Source organism: Harpegnathos saltator, unplaced genomic scaffold, assembly GCF_003227715.2.
Source record: "Harpegnathos saltator strain DR-91 unplaced genomic scaffold, Hsal_v8.6 scaffold605, whole genome shotgun sequence".
NCBI classification, from domain to species: Eukaryota; Metazoa; Arthropoda; class Insecta; order Hymenoptera; family Formicidae; genus Harpegnathos; species Harpegnathos saltator.
The window spans coordinates 22,017-36,964 of NW_020230433.1; the positions used below are offsets into that span (position 1 = coordinate 22,017).

The following is a 14,948-nucleotide window of genomic DNA, read 5'->3' on the forward strand; positions in this document are numbered from 1 at the left end:
GTGTTATAAAAATGCGGGAGAACCGAAGTATAGAAGAAAAACCGTTCTTATTATTGAATTGTCTTCAAATTTTTATACACAATGCGGTTAGACACTTTCCGTTACAGAGTCGTCAGTAGCGTGAGCTTTTCGTTGAGTTGCAACTGGGTTTTGATCAGTTGAGATAACGCCACTACCATCAGAAGGTCTTTCACGTTACTGTTAAACATCTCATCAAACTGATCGCTGGACATCTTCGGCACGGAATGCACCATGTCCAAGAGCGCTCTGCCCACCTAAAACAGCAGAGCCATCGTCACGTTTGATAGTGATACTGTGTAACAGCAAGTCTTTTGTAGTATCCATTTTTTTACCTGATTATCTGGTAATTGTTTCCCAGCCAAAACATCATCGACGTATGCGAGTACCTGCTCCAGCATTAGAGAGAGCTTGGAACAAGCTTCTGCGACCTGTGCAAGATCCATCATAGGCTCTATACCTCCACCAGATTTCATGCTAGGTGGTGGCACATGAGAGTGCAATTGAGTCTTGGAACATAATTGCAGTCCCACAACCTCTGGTTCATAACATGTAATCTGATAATAATAAATACAATATTAAAGAACACTGGCTTCTGGTATAAAGAAAAAATATATAATTAGAATATATAATGATAGTATTTATAACGCAAGACTAAAGGTCCTCGCAGCATACTATAGTAAATTTCATGCAATTTTAAATACAAAATCTTAAATATATGAGCTTGTGAGTATCTTGTACTCTGTTAAGCCAATAAACTTTGACAAACCTGCACTTTAACCGGTGTGAACATGGATCCTTGCTTGCCATTGGGTACTCCCAATGGGACACACACGTAAGCTTTAATCGCCATTCTCGTGGTATTCGCTAATGTGGTGTCAACAGTTAAATGCACCGGATTATTACATTCTCGCACGTAATACTCGTGTATGACAGATGAATGCGTAGTAACCTGGGAAATTGGAACATTCGAAAAGGTATATGTCGCAAGGAATTTGCAAAAGGAAAGTGAAACAAAAGAGGAAAGTTACCTCGTTGCCGGTGGCCCACCAACCAACGATGTTCTCTTGCGCATTGACTCTGTGATTCAAATCGTACAGATCCATGCCATAAGTAAGGTCAGCCTCCACTTGGCTCTCGGACTCCTTATGCGGCACGCAAAAGCAGTTGGTCACCTCGACGATGCCTTTTTCCGCAGTGCCTGCCGAAAACACGTGTCGTTAGTCCGCGGCTGTCAAACACCGCAGGCTCGGGCGGTTCCGGACGCTTCCTGGTGCGAGCGAGCGTTCGCTGCATCGTTGCTTCACATGTGCGTATACGTTACCCAATAAGGTCCCGATGACCCGCAGGGATTCCGCTTTCCGTCGTTCGTAAGCATCGACGATTTGGAATAAAACCACAGGATGTACCTTGACGGTGAGGTTAAGCGCCATGTTTACGTCACTTCACGACAACGAGCACGAGAACGTGCTCGGGAGCAGAAAGAGCCGAATCCTCGCACTCCGCTCCGCGCGCGCAGAAGCTCTTCTGTCGCCATCTGGAACAAAACGAATGAACGTGGGATGGTGACTAAAATGTAACTAGTGGTCTGTTCCTTTTAGCTGCACTGCTGAACTGTTGCATTAAATTAGAGTGAGAAAAAAATATAGTGATCTCACTCTAACTTATTGCCACCAGTTCAGCAGTTTAGCAGCTAAAAGGAACAGGCTCATGGTGACGTCAGAGGATGACATGCACATGTGTTTGGCAGAACGTCCGAATGAGCGAGCCTCTGCGATCTATTTAAAGTACGATCCACTCGCAAAGCCCGATCCTATTTTACAAAAATCTATGATAATTAGCTATCGTATCGATCGAACGAGTGAAGTATTGAAAATCTACCGATCATGGCCGATTGTTCCTCAATCTTTGATCCGTTGGTCGACAAATTAACCGATGACCGTGCGAACAGAGGTAGGACGATATCAGAGAGACATGAAAAAGGTGTTTTTTGAAGATTTCATGTGATTTCTCTCTAACTTTTAAGGAAAAGTGCGGAGAAAACGTGACAGCGCGAAGCGTAATTTCTCTCGCTTGACCGACACTCATGAAGTACGTAGATACGATATTGTCACGGGAGAATCAATCGCCGGAACGATCGATTGATCACCGGTTAGATGAAGTCTCTTATCGGAGGATTTTTTAGACAAACATTCATCCGCAACCATTTTTACGCACACGAGTGTACGTAGCCGCAGTATGAGACCTCGTACGATCGTGTTTTAAGGTTAGTCCGAACGGGACGAGGAAGTCCCTCTGTGCGGACGATTATCCTTCTCGCATTATTCATTTACCGTTTACCAGACTCGAATGAGCTGATGTCACGCACCACACTGATCAGACTGCGTTTAAGATGACGCTCCTCTGGAAGTTACTGTGTAATCCCGGTGCCTTGCGAAAAGCAGGATATCGCGGTATCGGTGTATCGCACAAGTACTTGTTCGACTCGTACCTGACGACATGGCTTATCAGAGCGTCGAGGAAGAACCGTACGACATTCGTCAGCCTGAGGCACCATGCGACCAGTGCCATCGAGTCCGACGTTTCGAGGTCCGTCGCACGTTCGGCCAAAAAGACCAAGACCTCGGAGCTGAAGAGTCTGATTCTGTTAGCAGCGCCTGAGAAGTGGACCCTGATGCGAGCCATCGCATTGTTACTGGTGTCGTCCAGTGTAACGATGGCTGTGCCCTTTTGCTTTGGCAAAGTGATTGATATCATCAATACTGCGAAGGAAGAAGACATGAAAGAGAATCTCAATCGGCTAACATTGGTTCTGCTTGCAGTGTTTCTCATAGGTGGCCTCAGCAACTTTGGAAGAGTCTATCTGATGTCCACAGCAGGACACAGGATTACACAGTCTTTGAGGAAACAAGCGTACGCCGCTATCCTTCGGCAGGAGACAGCAATGTTTGATAAGAGAAGCACAGGGGAACTGGTTGGGAGATTGAGTGGTATATTTCATATCTTCTGTCGAATCTAACATCTACAAAACACATCACTTCTATCAAGTATCAAGTACAAATCTCTGATTCTAACCGATTTCCACTACTTTTCTCTCTTAGGCGACACTCAGCTGATCAGCTCTGCAGTAACATCCAATGTCTCGGATGGTCTACGTTCCGCTGTCATGGCGGTGACAGGAGTGTCCATGATGTTCTACGTGTCGCCGTCGCTCGCTCTGCTCGGCCTATCTATAGTGCCACCCGTCGTGGCTGTCGCAGCAGTATGGGGTCGCGTGCTGAAGAAAATCTCCAAAAACTTGCAGAATAGTTTCGCGGTGCTGAACGCGACCGCCGAGGAAAGGATCAGCAACATCAGAACCGTCAAGGCATTCGCGCAAGAGGAGCGCGAGATCGACCGATACAGCGCCAGGATGCGAGACGTTCTGACGCTTTGCTACAAGGAGAGCCTTTACCGAGGCCTGTTTTTTGGTATGACCGGATTCTCGGGAAACGCTATTATCCTCTCGGTCCTTTACAACGGAGTATTCATGGTGTCGAGCGGCGATATAACGATCGGCAGCCTGAGCGCCTTCCTGCTGTACGCCGGCTACGTCGGCATATCTCTCAACGGATTGTCCACGGCCTACAGCGAGCTGAACAAGGCACTGGGCGCGAACTCCTGTCTGTTTGAGTTGATCAATCGACAGCCGGTCATCCCCGTTCAGGGCGGGCAAGTGTTAGACAAGGAATTGTCGGGCAACGTGGAGTTTCGCGACGTTTACTTCGCCTATCCAACGCGCGACACGGTGCCCGTATTGAAAGGCTTCAACTTGAACGTGGACAAGTGTTCCATGACTGCCATCGTCGGGCTCTCGGGCTCCGGCAAGTCCACCGTGGCGTCACTCTTGCTCAGGTTGTACGATCCCACGAAGGGATCGGTGCTCTTGGACAGTCACGACCTCCGCCTGCTCGACCCCACGTGGGTGAAGTCGCAGATCAGCGTGGTGTCTCAGGAGCCGATTCTCTTCAGCTGCTCGATCCGGGAGAACATATTGTACGGGATGGAGAGCGCGTCGGACGCAGAGGTGCTGGAGGCCGCACGGCTGGCGTACGTGTTGGAATTTACGGAGAAAATGACGGACGGACTGGACACGATAGTGGGAGAAAGGGGGATCGCGCTAAGCGGCGGTCAGCGTCAGCGAGTCGCGATCGCCAGGGCCTTAATTAAGGTAAACCAAGTCGCGTAAATTCGTCTCGTTGATCAAGCCGATCACGATCATGTCACTCTTCTTTCTGATCCGTTTCTTCTCTCTAGCAACCGAAGATTCTGATACTTGACGAAGCGACCAGTGCCTTAGACGCGGAGAGCGAGTACTTCGTTCAGGAGGCCTTGGAACGCGCCATTCGCGGCAGAACGGTGATAACCATCGCCCACAGGCTCAGCACGATCAAGAATGCCGACAAGATCGTGGTGCTCGACGGCGGACGGGTGGTGGAGACCGGCGCTTACGCCGAGCTGATGAGCTCGGAGAACGGCCACTTCAAGAAGCTAGTGAAGCATCAAACGTTCACGTAGAAATAACAGAGAATCGCCGGGCGGACGACCGCTGGTCGTGGTACGCTCGAACCCTTTCTCGTCGCGTGTGTTCTCTTTGATGTATCATATGTATATATTTATTACTTCTAGGCATCGAATGACTAATAAAGTTAGTTAGAGCACTTATCTTGACGCATCATTCGAACGGGAAATTCGATGCGGTGTAACAACGGGACCGTGTAACGTCATTCCCCCGAGCGTTTATCGCTGATGAGACAAGAGATGTCAGGAGGAGATACGTGACTCATCGTTGCGGGAAAGAGAAACCGAGACAGAGAGCGGGATTCCCAGATTGTCCCGTCATTTCAGGGATAGCACGAGGAGACTGGCTACGAATAAGAGAGAAGTCGACAATCATTTTTATATATTTTGTTATAAAATAATGTACAGCTATTTTCAGATATCCACATTTGTGTGTTTGTTGTGTCTTCTTATATGCGTGTGTACGTGTGTACAGTGTATGATGTTATTAGTCTATATTACTTTTTTTATTTTAAACCCATTCCTACGATATCCGTCTAATAACGTTTCATTAGATCCACGTCGGGTCCAAATCCGCTCGTAAACGTTTTGTGCAAATACATGGGACTGCAAGCGGCTCGATCGTGATGGGTACTTCATGCGTGGATCGCTATTGGTTTTTCTTGTTTTTCTTTTTTTTTCTTTTTTCCTTTGCAACGGACCGATCATCTCGTCCGTGCTCTTCGTCCTCGGGTTCGCGTCCGTGTCTAGCGTCGTAGAAAATCATAGTGCACGAAGTGGAAGGAGGAATCAGAATGCTGTGATACCTCCTCTCGCGAAACATCGCTCGCGTTGTCGGTATCATCATCCCTCTCCCTTCCGCTTTCGTTTCACTCATCATCTCTTCATCTACGTGTAGCTCGGCGAAAAGGAAAGTACTCGTCGTTCACGTAGCGTGGACGACATCGAAAATCGCGACTTGGAATCTACATAATCGATCCCAATCAGCCGTGCCGCGATGGGCCACCTCGAGAAGATTCGTTTCAACGACAAGTCTCGACAAACTGCCCTCACCGAAGCTACACCGTCCGCTCTCCCGACGTTCTCCGCGAGTGCCGCGCGCGAGGAATCAATAACCCGACACGGTGCCGTAGCCCCGTCGGAGAAGATCCTCGAATCGTTCAATTGAAACTTAGTATTATAAGGCTGCTGCGGCGACGGTCGCGGCTTCGTGCGTTCGCATGTTCGCTCACCTCGGCCGCGAAACCGGACGTCGGAGTCCGGATCCGCGGTGTTCCCTATGTGTCGCGTCGCGTCTCTTCGCGAGTCGATGAATTACTTATTACGTAATACTTGTCCGAGATAAGCAATATACACAGTAGTTAATATAGGCACAACCTTACTCGCTAAGCAGATAACTATCGGTACTCTTGTATAAATCCATATTGAAACGTCTTACGACCACATGGACTTCTCTATACAAGCGCTTTCGGTGTTTCGCAATCTCGCTCTCCTTTTCCTTTCTCTCGTCAGTGTCCTCCTCCGTTTTCCCGTTAGCCCCTCGGTATTCTTTTCGCAGAGTGTAGGCAGTGTTCTTTTTCTTTCGAGGAAAGTTAGAAAATTTATCCCGCCGGTGTGGGTATGTGTATGTACGTATGTATGTGTGTGTGTGTGTGTGTGTGGAGTCCCGCTCGTTAAGTCTTATTACCCGGCGATGAACCCGACGATAAACCCGGAATAAATTAAGAATAACGAACGAGATGCTCGAATGACGGACAACGTCGAGGATCTCGTTTCGTTCGTTCGTCTCGCTCGCTCGCTCGCAGCTGAAACGTCCTCGCCGATCGGTGATGGAACGTTCACGCAAATCCTAACCGGCGCGCATGGCCATCCTGCGCTCCTGTCGCCAAGAGGACCTCGCTCGCTCGAATGCTCATGCGGCCGGTGCTGGCGTGTCGTCGACATCTACGTTGAAAAATAGATATCAAATGTTAAAGCAGAGAGAGGAAAGAGTGACGAAACGCGCCCGGATTAGGCAAATCTGGATTAACTCTTCGACAACTCGTCCATCGTCTCGTGCTCCATCTGCTCGTCCTGCTGGAACGCCGGCGTCGACTCCTCGTCGTCCACCTCCATCATCTCTATTTGGTCGTGCGGCTCCTTCCTGCAGCCCGTACTCTCTATTACAGACGACTGCTTGCTCTTGGGAGCAGCACTCGTCAAACCGTCGTCTCCTGCTGCGCGGATCAGCGCATCATCCAACGGTGACTTACAAACGACCTCGGCGATCGAACCATCCGAGCCGTCGGTCATCTCGACGACGGTCGAGTCGAGCTTCTCGGTCACGGCCGCGCTCGCCTCCTTGGCGGCGATCTTCTCCACGGCGATCCTGGCCTCCACTATCATGGAGTGGAACGCCGTCTTGTCGTTGCTGATCTCCATCATCTTTATGCCGTCCCCGTTGAATTCGGCACTTGCCATCTCCAGTGCCGTCTGATCGTCGCCCTTGGAAGATGCTACTCTAGGAATCGGCTCAAGCAGCTGATCCGTCGCCACCTCCATGTCTTCCATCTTCTGGCCGACCGGCTGTTCGTGCGCCGGGCGACTGTTCTTGGGAGAGGTCACCGTTGTGCACGCGCTCTTCGACTGCGACTCGGTCTTCTCGGTTTTGTGCAGCGTCTCGCCACTGGACGACACGATGACCGCGCTCATGCATTCGTCGGACGCGACCGCACTGTCCTTCTCCGCGGTCGGAGACTCGACGAACACCATCTGCGTGATCTTCATGCTCTCGCCGTCTGGGCAATGCGGATTCTCCTCGTCCACGTCGCCCAGACGAGGTGAGGCTGCCGCCTCCGCCTCCTCCTCTTCTTCCTCCTTCTGCAGTTTACTCGGGATCCGATTCTCGACGACGACAGTACCGGTCTCGTCCGCCGAAGCGACTTTCATGTCGACGTCCATCTTCAGCAAACTCTCCGTCAACCTGCTCTCGTCGCGAGACATCTCCTCATTCGCGTCGCTGCACTCGCTGCTGGTGCTCGTCTCCGTGGGCTCGCCGCTCTTCACGGGGTGAACGATGCCCGCCGACTCGATGACAGCCGGCGCCGCAGCTGACGTGGTGGTCTTGTCGTTCGGTTTGTCCGAGCATTTGTTATTGTCGTCAGCCTCGAAGCGTTTCGCCTGGAAAGCGGCCTGCAAGTTTCGCGTGGTGTCTGTCGTTAAGGGTATCACCGTGGCCACCACGGTGACTGTGGTCGTCGCCGAAGGTGACGACGACGACGTCGACGTGGTCGACGCCGATGTCGTCGACGGCGATGTACTTCCCGTCGTCGTCGTCGTCGTTGTTGCCGTCGTCGCCGTCGTAGTCGTCGTCGTCGTCGTTGCCGCCGTCGCTATCGTCGTCGTCGTCGTCGTCGTCGTCGTCGTTGTCGTTGTCGTCGTACTTAACGTCGTCGCCGCTACAGTCGCCGTAGTCGTCGGGTCCACCTCCTCGCTCTCCATGTCTAAACTGGCTTGGGAACTAGTGTCCTCGTTCATAATCGCTTCCGCTACGTCGGCACTCCCGACCGGCGAGTCCTCGGCGACTATTGTGTCCACGGGTGTCTGTTGACTCTGCACAACCGGGACTGTGGACACAGGTACGACCGGCTCATCATGCGACTGCTCCACTTGCGACGTTAAGTTCGATATCGCCGAGAAATCCGAGGTAGCGCTGATAAAGTTGGACGTCGTGAGCTGTTCCGTCCTGGAGACCGCCTGTTCCAGCTTCTCCCGAGTGGTCTCGTCTGCGGAGAACACGGGGTTCTTCGCCAACGCACCGGCGCCGGTGGTGTTGGCGGTGCCTGGCACGACGGTGTGCAGGAGAGGCGCCTCGTTCTCGACGGTGTGCACGCTGATGGTGACGGTTGATGCGCAGTCCTTCTCCCAGTATTCCATATCGACGTCCTGGGAGCTCGGCTGCGTCGTCGGCTGTGCCGACTGCGTGGTCTGCGGCGACGGCGACGGCGACGGCGACGGCGACGGGGATGGCGAAGGCGACGGTGGAGGTGACGGTGGCGGGGGTTGTTGCTGTTGTTGTGTGACCGACGCCGTCTCTTCCTCGACAGAGCCGTTCACCATGCCGTCTCCTGTCTCGCCGCGTCTGGCTATGGGGCCGGGTTCGCGCGTCGAGACCACCAGGATGTTCTTCTCGATGGCGCGCATGAATTTGTCCACGCGATTGTACTCTTTACGCGGCGCGGTCAGCAACTCGCATATCCGTTGGACGGTGAAAGGCGCGTTAGCGAACGACTCCAGCCGCTCAAGGAGGTTGCTCTTCATCGTGTCGTAATTGAAATGCTCGACGTTGGGACAGGGCGCGAGCTCCAGCGTCGGGCAGCTCTCGTAGAAGTCTGTCATCACACGGGTCAGCTTCTCCCGGAAGAGTGTCTTGATCATCGGCCACTGATACACCGGGTCGCCCGTCTTGGCGACCCAACACAAATAGTCCTCCAGCTCGCGCGGTATCTCTGTCGGCCGCATTTTCTGGAACTCGTCGAGCGCCTGCAGCACCTCCTCCAAGTTTTCCATCTTCCCTGCCACAGCCGAGAGACCCGCACCGATGAGTCTCCTTCAGCGAGATCCGTCACGTCAAACTCGTGATAACACGGAGGATTTGTTCTACTTGAAGGAAACAACCAAGAATGAAAAACGTAAACTAGCTACACACCGGCCACAAAACAGCAACAATGATCCACGGCAGGAGGGAGAATCGCAGTGCCGCCAACCATGTTTTTCGTCTTCTTGCAACCTTCAAAAAGGTAATCTCGTTGTCAACCGCCTTAAGCCGCTGTCGACGCTTGGAAACTACGTTTCCAACGGCCGGATTGGCCGTTGAACACTGCCGAGAGCGTTTTGATTGGCTATTATTTTCTGTGATGTAAATACCACTGACGAAATCTCGGAAGAGCTGCTTCCTCACTGGAGCACGTTGCGCGTACGTGACATCGACGTGATCTCTTGGTAGATTTTAAAAGATTTATCCAAATGGTTTTTACGAATTTTACTCGCACACTGCGAAGTTTTTAACTTTCGTGTTTTAATCTGCACGTATTCCATATACTCACTCGCTCATCGTTTTATACGAGGGAACTCTTCGTGGTGTTGCCAACAAATTTCACTCATAGACGGGAAGGAACGACACACCGGCGTTTGTACAGATTAATCTCAATATATTTCACAACTTTTTTCAAGTTTAGACACGATAATATCATATAACATGTACGTGTATATAGAATTAACAAAGATAAGATATATAAACTTATCTGTTATAAATACTTTAATATATTTCATAGTGACAAATCATCTCTCTGTACTCACATTAATAAATAAATAACTAAATAAATAAATCGCACGCTCGAAAATTACAAACATCCCTCGTTGATACATAAGATATACACACAATGGCTGACAAAGTAGTGTGACTTAATTAGTACTTTTCCTTGCGATTCCTTACTATTTTTTTTTCTCAGGTATCCCTCTCTTCCGAATGCACACTCAACGATTGTTTATTGTAAACATAATACATACGAAATATCGAATTACCTATATAACATTTGTAAAATATTAAGAACTTAAAATAATAGTAACCTTGGATCTTGGCCGTGGTTATCAAATAAAATCTTTAATAATAACCTATTAATGATGATAACAATTATTCTTTTGTACAATAAAGGGAATACGATAAGTTTATGGCATAGTGATTGCATCAATAACGCGATATTTGATTTTACTTTCGTGCTTTATCACTAAGGATGTTACTAATGGAAGGAATAAATCAAGTGCGCCTATACATAAGGTTTTTTGCACAATAGACGCTTAACTTTTACAAAAAAAAAAAAGTTTTAAAGACTATATAGCATCAAATTTAAAATACCAAATTGTATGTTATAAGCATTTGTGATTACATTACTGCTTTGCTCTTTTTTTCTTTTCTGTCAATAAAAGAACACACAAAATAGTTTGGTCAGATATTCCAAAACATTCCTTAATACACAATACAAGGTATGTGTGCATCATATTGACCTAATATATTCGTGCATCATGCTGTATTGGTCTGACATACCTTATAGATTCTTTTTCTCGATAAATTACCAACAATCAAAGGCTTAAGAACAACAATGGTGTGAATCCACTCTAAACAGATCTTTGTTACTTAGAACTATCCCATAAATCTGTTGTTAATATTGAATTTATAGATTTCAATTAATATGCCATGTATCGTAAAAACAAGAGTTTTTCACGAATTTGGAGCACTTAAACATCAACTACCATTTTCTTATGAATATCCGTATTACCAACAACCTAAAATGATCACATAAGATATATATGTGTATGTGTTTGTTTATATACATATACATGCATGTAATATATCGTGCAGATTGCAAGAAGACTGTAAAAGTGTCAATTACTTACAGAACAAAATTCTTCGAAGCTAATTCTGCCATCTTCATCTTTGTCAGCAAACAATATTGTCTTGTCAACAATTTGCTGCAATTGTGTATCCTTCAAATTATTGCCTACCATCATTTTTAGCACTTGGAAAAGCTCTCCATTGCTTATATAACCATCATTATCCATATCATAAATTCTAAATGCAAAGCGTAATTTGCTCTCTTTATCACCCTGTCAAATTGACAAATTGTGTAATTACAACATATAATTATAACATATAAGGTACATGACTACATTGCTTGTAGATGATAGGATACTACCTTAACGCTGAATTGAGACACTCCGTGAATAAACTCCTTAAAATCTACTTCTCCATTGCCATCTGCGTCAAATATGTCGATAACACGTTGTACCAATGGATTCTGTTGCAATTCGGGCAAGGACATAAATTCGTCGATGCTGAGAGCACCACTGTTATCCAAATCTAACTTTCGAAATCTCTTCCCCAATCTCCTGATCTCGTCCACATCGACTGAAGCATCAACAATCACGTATTACGAAATGTCGAGGTGATTTCTCTGAAAGATCTTTCTCCAAAAAAATTTAATTACGAATGTTCCACGCATAAATTGCAATGACGTCGTGAATTACATGTACACGTAGCATTCTCCGCGGGTGTAGATGCAATTCTACTACACACTTGCTCATTGAAACGTTACAAACACAACACCGTTTGATAAGAGATCAGGTTATTTCGAGATGCTTTGAGTGAAGTTCAAGGTACTCTGAGGAGGACTTACAGTTTGAACAGAGTTCCAGGGGCATTGAACTTTCGTTACCCTGCAAGACAGATACATTTTTTCAGACAAATCTGTTTACATAGACGTGAAATATATCTCAAAAACAGATCACACGCGAAAATTATTTTCGTAAGCGAGGTCAGGACCGAGAAGACCGAGAAGACGCGGGGGACGGTGTTCGCGATCGTTGGAGAATCATCGCGGGCTCGCGTATCCGTGCACGATACACTGATGATTACCATTTCTGACTAGCTTCGTTGGAAAAATCCGTTGGTAAAATGCCTCGGAAACAGCAATATTTTGTAGCCGATAGCTCAGTGGAGCTGGAACACAATCGCGCCGCGAAGTGGGGGGGATATGTATCGACTTTTTCCTGTGAGCGTTTTTCATGCCCGGCAGTTCGTCGTCCGTTGTGAACGGGCACTGCGCTACGGCCCATTTTCGATCGCTGCTGCCTACGAGATCGCGCTTCTATGTGACGTCCTTCTTCACGGTTATCAGACGACGAGATTTTGGCGCGCTTGGTGCAGATGCTTTGCAGGCGGATTTCATCGGACTTTTGTTGTTCATAAGGAAACGCGAGAAGGAATTTCAACACACATCCGGTGGTAGCGTTTTGATGTGGCATAAGATTGAGTAATATGATGATGAGCGGAGATGAAACCAAGCTACCCCAGAAAGAAGCGCATTTAGCTGTATCAAAGTCCATTTATGCTTCCATTTGCGTATAATTTATGAGCATCGTCGAAACATGATATCGATGATACAAATAAATTTGGACGGATACATCTCGGCTCCCCTGCACACGTTGAGACATATAACGCGTATCGACGTTGTTACGTGTCATCGGTGTCGTAAACGTATATATGCGGGTGTCGCTCGACAATCGCGATATCCTTCTCGAGTTCTTGCAATTCGCGCTCTATCCTGGCCTTCTTCTTCTGCACGTGCGCCAGCGCGACGGTCAGAGGCAGTCCTTGGAATTGCTTCATCAATCTCTCCCATCTCTGCTTCATGCCCTGTTCTCGACAAACGCAAATCGCAAGCCCTTGAGATTATCGAGATTCTATCTAAAGGAATATATCCATATACGCGCGAATCTATCTATACCTACATCCAACAACATCTTTCGTTCCTCTTTGCTGACATACCGACACGAGGGTATCTCGGGTATCTTATCTTCCTCACGGTGTTCCACCGTTTCTGTTTCCACGCTTACGAAGGCTCTTGCGTTAGCGATGAATTTCGGTATCTTCCCATAATTCTGAAGAAACGTGGAAACGTTAAGAAAAGAAAAAAAGAAAGCAGCGCCGAGCAAGAATACAAGGATCGAGGACTATCGTAAGCGTGAGAAGCTGTAGGTGCAAACGGCAAAAATGGCGTTCATACTTTCTTGTGCACATAAATCGGAAGTAGTCCGCTATATTTTAAATCACGCGCGTCGCCGTGACGAGTGTCGACGGATCGCTGCTTGAGTTCCTTCGGAGAGGAACGTTTGACGCGAAGGATATTCTGTTTGATGAAGTCTTTTCCCCGTGCGGCGACCGATTCCTCCGCCATCTTATCGTTCGTTCTCACCCTTGTGACGAAAGGTTCGTTCGTTTAGTCGCGTTTTGCCTCGGCGAAAAAATGCGACACGACAAACACGCAAAGTGTGAGTAAAACGAACAGACCTTTCCGACAACTTCATGTGTCATTCGAAGAGATTTTAGCGCCACTGGTGGGCGACTCTGGTACTTTCATTGATTAATAAATTTGTCCATGGGAGCGAGTGAAAAACAAACGTCGATTGATCCATTTTCCAGGGTACTCCCTGGTGCTTGAAGGTGTAATTTTGCTGTCGCTTACAAACACGCCGTACATTAGGCTGTAATTTTTTTTATATTTTACACTCCACGTTATGCTCATACGCATTGAAGTACAGTTGACAGGAAAAAAATAAATACGTCGTGTAACACTTACGGAATATAAAAGGAATGGCAACTATGGGTGAGCCTCTCACTTTAGCGAGAGGTAAGTCTTCATTCTGTTCAAGCAATTTTCTCGCGAAATACTAAAATACTGAAATAAAAACAGAATAGAAGTGTAAGCAATATCAGCTCACTGCGCAATGAATTATAATTCTTATTTTTTTGCTTTTGTAGATGTCAAAAGGTCTATAGAGTTATTAGACAAATTACAAAAGGGTATGTAATCATAATGCTGCTTTTGATAAAGCAGCTTTCCATTTGCTAGTAATGTTTTTCTACTTTCTCAATATTTATGCTGTTTTAGGTGGGGAGGTTCCCACGACAAAGTTAGCAGCATTGCAGAAAGTGTTGCAAAGTGATTTTCTTAGTGCAGTACGAGAGGTATATGAGCATGTATATGAGACTGTTGACATTCAGGTAAATATGGCAATAATTAAATAGCGTTTAACACATGCTTTTTTATCAGTCAATCATGTTTATCGTAACAATCACTGACTGTGTTATCAAGGGTTCACAGGATGTGCGTGCATCCGCTACTGCAAAAGCAACTGTTGCTGCTTTTGCTGCCAGTGAAGGTCATGCACATCCACGAGTAGTAGAATTGCCAAAAACCGAGGAAGGACTTGGTTTCAATGTAATGGGAGGTAAAGAACAAAACTCACCAATTTATATATCTCGCATTATTCCTGGTGGAGTTGCTGATAGACATGGTGGTTTAAAACGTGGAGATCAACTTTTATCTGTCAACGGAGTGGTGAGTGGAAATCTTTCCATCTTTTACTCTTGTTGAACATTGTGGACAATATCGGGATAAAATGTGTTACAGTGCGTTGAAGGTGAAAATCATGAAAAAGCTGTAGAATTACTGAAGCAGGCGCAAAATTCTGTGAAACTGGTGGTTCGATACACTCCACGTGTTCTAGAAGAGATGGAACTCCGTTTTGATAAACAGAGGGCTGCTCGTAGACGCCAACATATGCAATAAATAAGATAGGTGCAAAATACTTCATTATATCCAGCAAATAACTATCAATTATTGTATTCACATGTATCAACTGTGTATACTATACAGTTATGATTAGACTCAGAGATATATCATTTTAATATGATTGTATTCATGTTTCCCCTATTCATCAATAAATATATCTCATCTCTGTTCATGTACGGACGATCTTTTTGCTGGTTTTTT

General features: G+C 47.0%; 6 protein-coding genes across 8 annotated transcripts; 2 read left to right on the top strand and 4 right to left on the bottom strand.

Annotated features, from left to right (window-relative positions):
* Nucleotides 1–28: 28 nt before the first annotated feature.
* eIF3f1 (eukaryotic translation initiation factor 3 subunit f1) lies at nt 29–1,524 on the bottom strand. The gene is made up of 5 exons (XM_011140484.3): nt 1,343–1,524; nt 1,050–1,219; nt 788–970; nt 354–575; nt 29–275 (listed from the first exon to the last, which is right to left on the bottom strand). The coding sequence occupies exons 1-5, from the start codon at nt 1,449–1,451 to the stop codon at nt 102–104; spliced, it is 858 nt and encodes a 285-aa protein (XP_011138786.1). The 5' UTR covers nt 1,452–1,524; the 3' UTR covers nt 29–101.
* A 213-nt stretch (nt 1,525–1,737) lies between these two features.
* LOC105182791 (ATP-binding cassette sub-family B member 10, mitochondrial) lies at nt 1,738–5,073 on the top strand. Of its 2 annotated transcripts, XM_025304407.1 has the most exons (6): nt 1,738–1,971; nt 2,045–2,284; nt 2,362–3,008; nt 3,120–4,228; nt 4,315–4,615; nt 4,687–5,073. In XM_025304407.1, the coding sequence occupies exons 3-5, from the start codon at nt 2,411–2,413 to the stop codon at nt 4,573–4,575; spliced, it is 1,968 nt and encodes a 655-aa protein (XP_025160192.1). In that variant the 5' UTR covers nt 1,738–1,971; nt 2,045–2,284; nt 2,362–2,410; the 3' UTR covers nt 4,576–4,615; nt 4,687–5,073. The 2 variants fall into 2 exon arrangements, with proteins under 2 accessions (XP_025160192.1, XP_025160191.1); XM_025304406.1 differs by having other exon boundaries at nt 2,045–3,008.
* Nucleotides 5,074–6,213: 1,140 nt separating this feature from the next.
* LOC105182790 (serine/threonine-protein phosphatase 4 regulatory subunit 2) lies at nt 6,214–9,337 on the bottom strand. Its single transcript, XM_011140480.3, has one exon. The coding sequence runs from the start codon at nt 9,124–9,126 to the stop codon at nt 6,604–6,606; it is 2,523 nt and encodes an 840-aa protein (XP_011138782.2). The 5' UTR covers nt 9,127–9,337; the 3' UTR covers nt 6,214–6,603.
* A 413-nt stretch (nt 9,338–9,750) lies between these two features.
* LOC105182789 (calcineurin subunit B type 2) lies at nt 9,751–12,159 on the bottom strand. Its single transcript, XM_011140479.3, has 5 exons — nt 12,029–12,159; nt 11,790–11,829; nt 11,310–11,521; nt 11,011–11,220; nt 9,751–10,899 (listed from the first exon to the last, which is right to left on the bottom strand). Exons 1-5 carry the CDS (start codon nt 12,029–12,031, stop codon nt 10,852–10,854), a joined length of 513 nt encoding a protein of 170 aa, XP_011138781.1. The 5' UTR covers nt 12,032–12,159; the 3' UTR covers nt 9,751–10,851.
* A 299-nt stretch (nt 12,160–12,458) lies between these two features.
* Nucleotides 12,459–13,380, bottom strand: LOC105182787 (enkurin). Its single transcript, XM_011140476.3, has 3 exons — nt 13,179–13,380; nt 12,904–13,053; nt 12,459–12,808 (listed from the first exon to the last, which is right to left on the bottom strand). Exons 1-3 carry the CDS (start codon nt 13,347–13,349, stop codon nt 12,626–12,628), a joined length of 504 nt encoding a protein of 167 aa, XP_011138778.1. The 5' UTR covers nt 13,350–13,380; the 3' UTR covers nt 12,459–12,625.
* Nucleotides 13,327–14,919, top strand: veli (L27 and PDZ_signaling domain-containing protein veli). 2 transcript variants are annotated; one of them, XM_025304403.1, is made up of 6 exons: nt 13,327–13,443; nt 13,595–13,802; nt 13,934–13,975; nt 14,064–14,176; nt 14,268–14,513; nt 14,586–14,919. In XM_025304403.1, exons 2-6 carry the CDS (start codon nt 13,766–13,768, stop codon nt 14,742–14,744), a joined length of 597 nt encoding a protein of 198 aa, XP_025160188.1. In that variant the 5' UTR covers nt 13,327–13,443; nt 13,595–13,765; the 3' UTR covers nt 14,745–14,919. The 2 variants fall into 2 exon arrangements, with proteins under 2 accessions (XP_025160188.1, XP_011138780.1); XM_011140478.3 differs by having other exon boundaries at nt 13,335–13,522.
* The last annotated feature ends 29 nt before the right edge of the window (nt 14,920–14,948 follow it).

Bases quoted from the DNA above. Each gene is read 5' to 3' on its own strand.
- eIF3f1 (XM_011140484.3), bottom strand. From the start codon at position 1,451: ATGGCGCTTAACCTCACCGTCAAGGTACATCCTGTGGTTTTATTCCAA. The intron at 576-787 runs GTTTGTCAAAGT...TATTATTATCAG, and splicing joins TCACACCGGTTAAAGTGCAG to ATTACATGTTATGAACCAGA. The intron at 276-353 runs GTAAAAAAATGG...CTGCTGTTTTAG, and splicing joins AACAATTACCAGATAATCAG to GTGGGCAGAGCGCTCTTGGA.
- LOC105182791 (XM_025304406.1), top strand. From the start codon at position 2,411: ATGACGCTCCTCTGGAAGTTACTGTGTAATCCCGGTGCCTTGCGAAAA. The intron at 3,009-3,119 runs GTATATTTCATA...TTTCTCTCTTAG, and splicing joins ACTGGTTGGGAGATTGAGTG to GCGACACTCAGCTGATCAGC. The intron at 4,229-4,314 runs GTAAACCAAGTC...TCTTCTCTCTAG, and splicing joins TCGCCAGGGCCTTAATTAAG to CAACCGAAGATTCTGATACT.
- LOC105182790 (XM_011140480.3), bottom strand. From the start codon at position 9,126: ATGGAAAACTTGGAGGAGGTGCTGCAGGCGCTCGACGAGTTCCAGAAA.
- LOC105182789 (XM_011140479.3), bottom strand. The intron at 11,522-11,789 runs GTAAGTCCTCCT...TTGATGCTTCAG, and splicing joins CCTGGAACTCTGTTCAAACT to TCGATGTGGACGAGATCAGG. The intron at 11,221-11,309 runs GTAGTATCCTAT...TCAATTTGACAG, and splicing joins TGTCTCAATTCAGCGTTAAG to GGTGATAAAGAGAGCAAATT.
- LOC105182787 (XM_011140476.3), bottom strand. From the start codon at position 13,349: ATGGCGGAGGAATCGGTCGCCGCACGGGGAAAAGACTTCATCAAACAG. The intron at 13,054-13,178 runs GTATGAACGCCA...ACGTTTCTTCAG, and splicing joins CGATTTATGTGCACAAGAAA to AATTATGGGAAGATACCGAA. The intron at 12,809-12,903 runs GTAGGTATAGAT...TGTCGAGAACAG, and splicing joins AACGAAAGATGTTGTTGGAT to GGCATGAAGCAGAGATGGGA.
- veli (XM_025304403.1), top strand. From the start codon at position 13,766: ATGGCAACTATGGGTGAGCCTCTCACTTTAGCGAGAG. The intron at 13,803-13,933 runs GTAAGTCTTCAT...TTGCTTTTGTAG, and splicing joins GCCTCTCACTTTAGCGAGAG to ATGTCAAAAGGTCTATAGAG. The intron at 13,976-14,063 runs GTATGTAATCAT...ATGCTGTTTTAG, and splicing joins ATTAGACAAATTACAAAAGG to GTGGGGAGGTTCCCACGACA.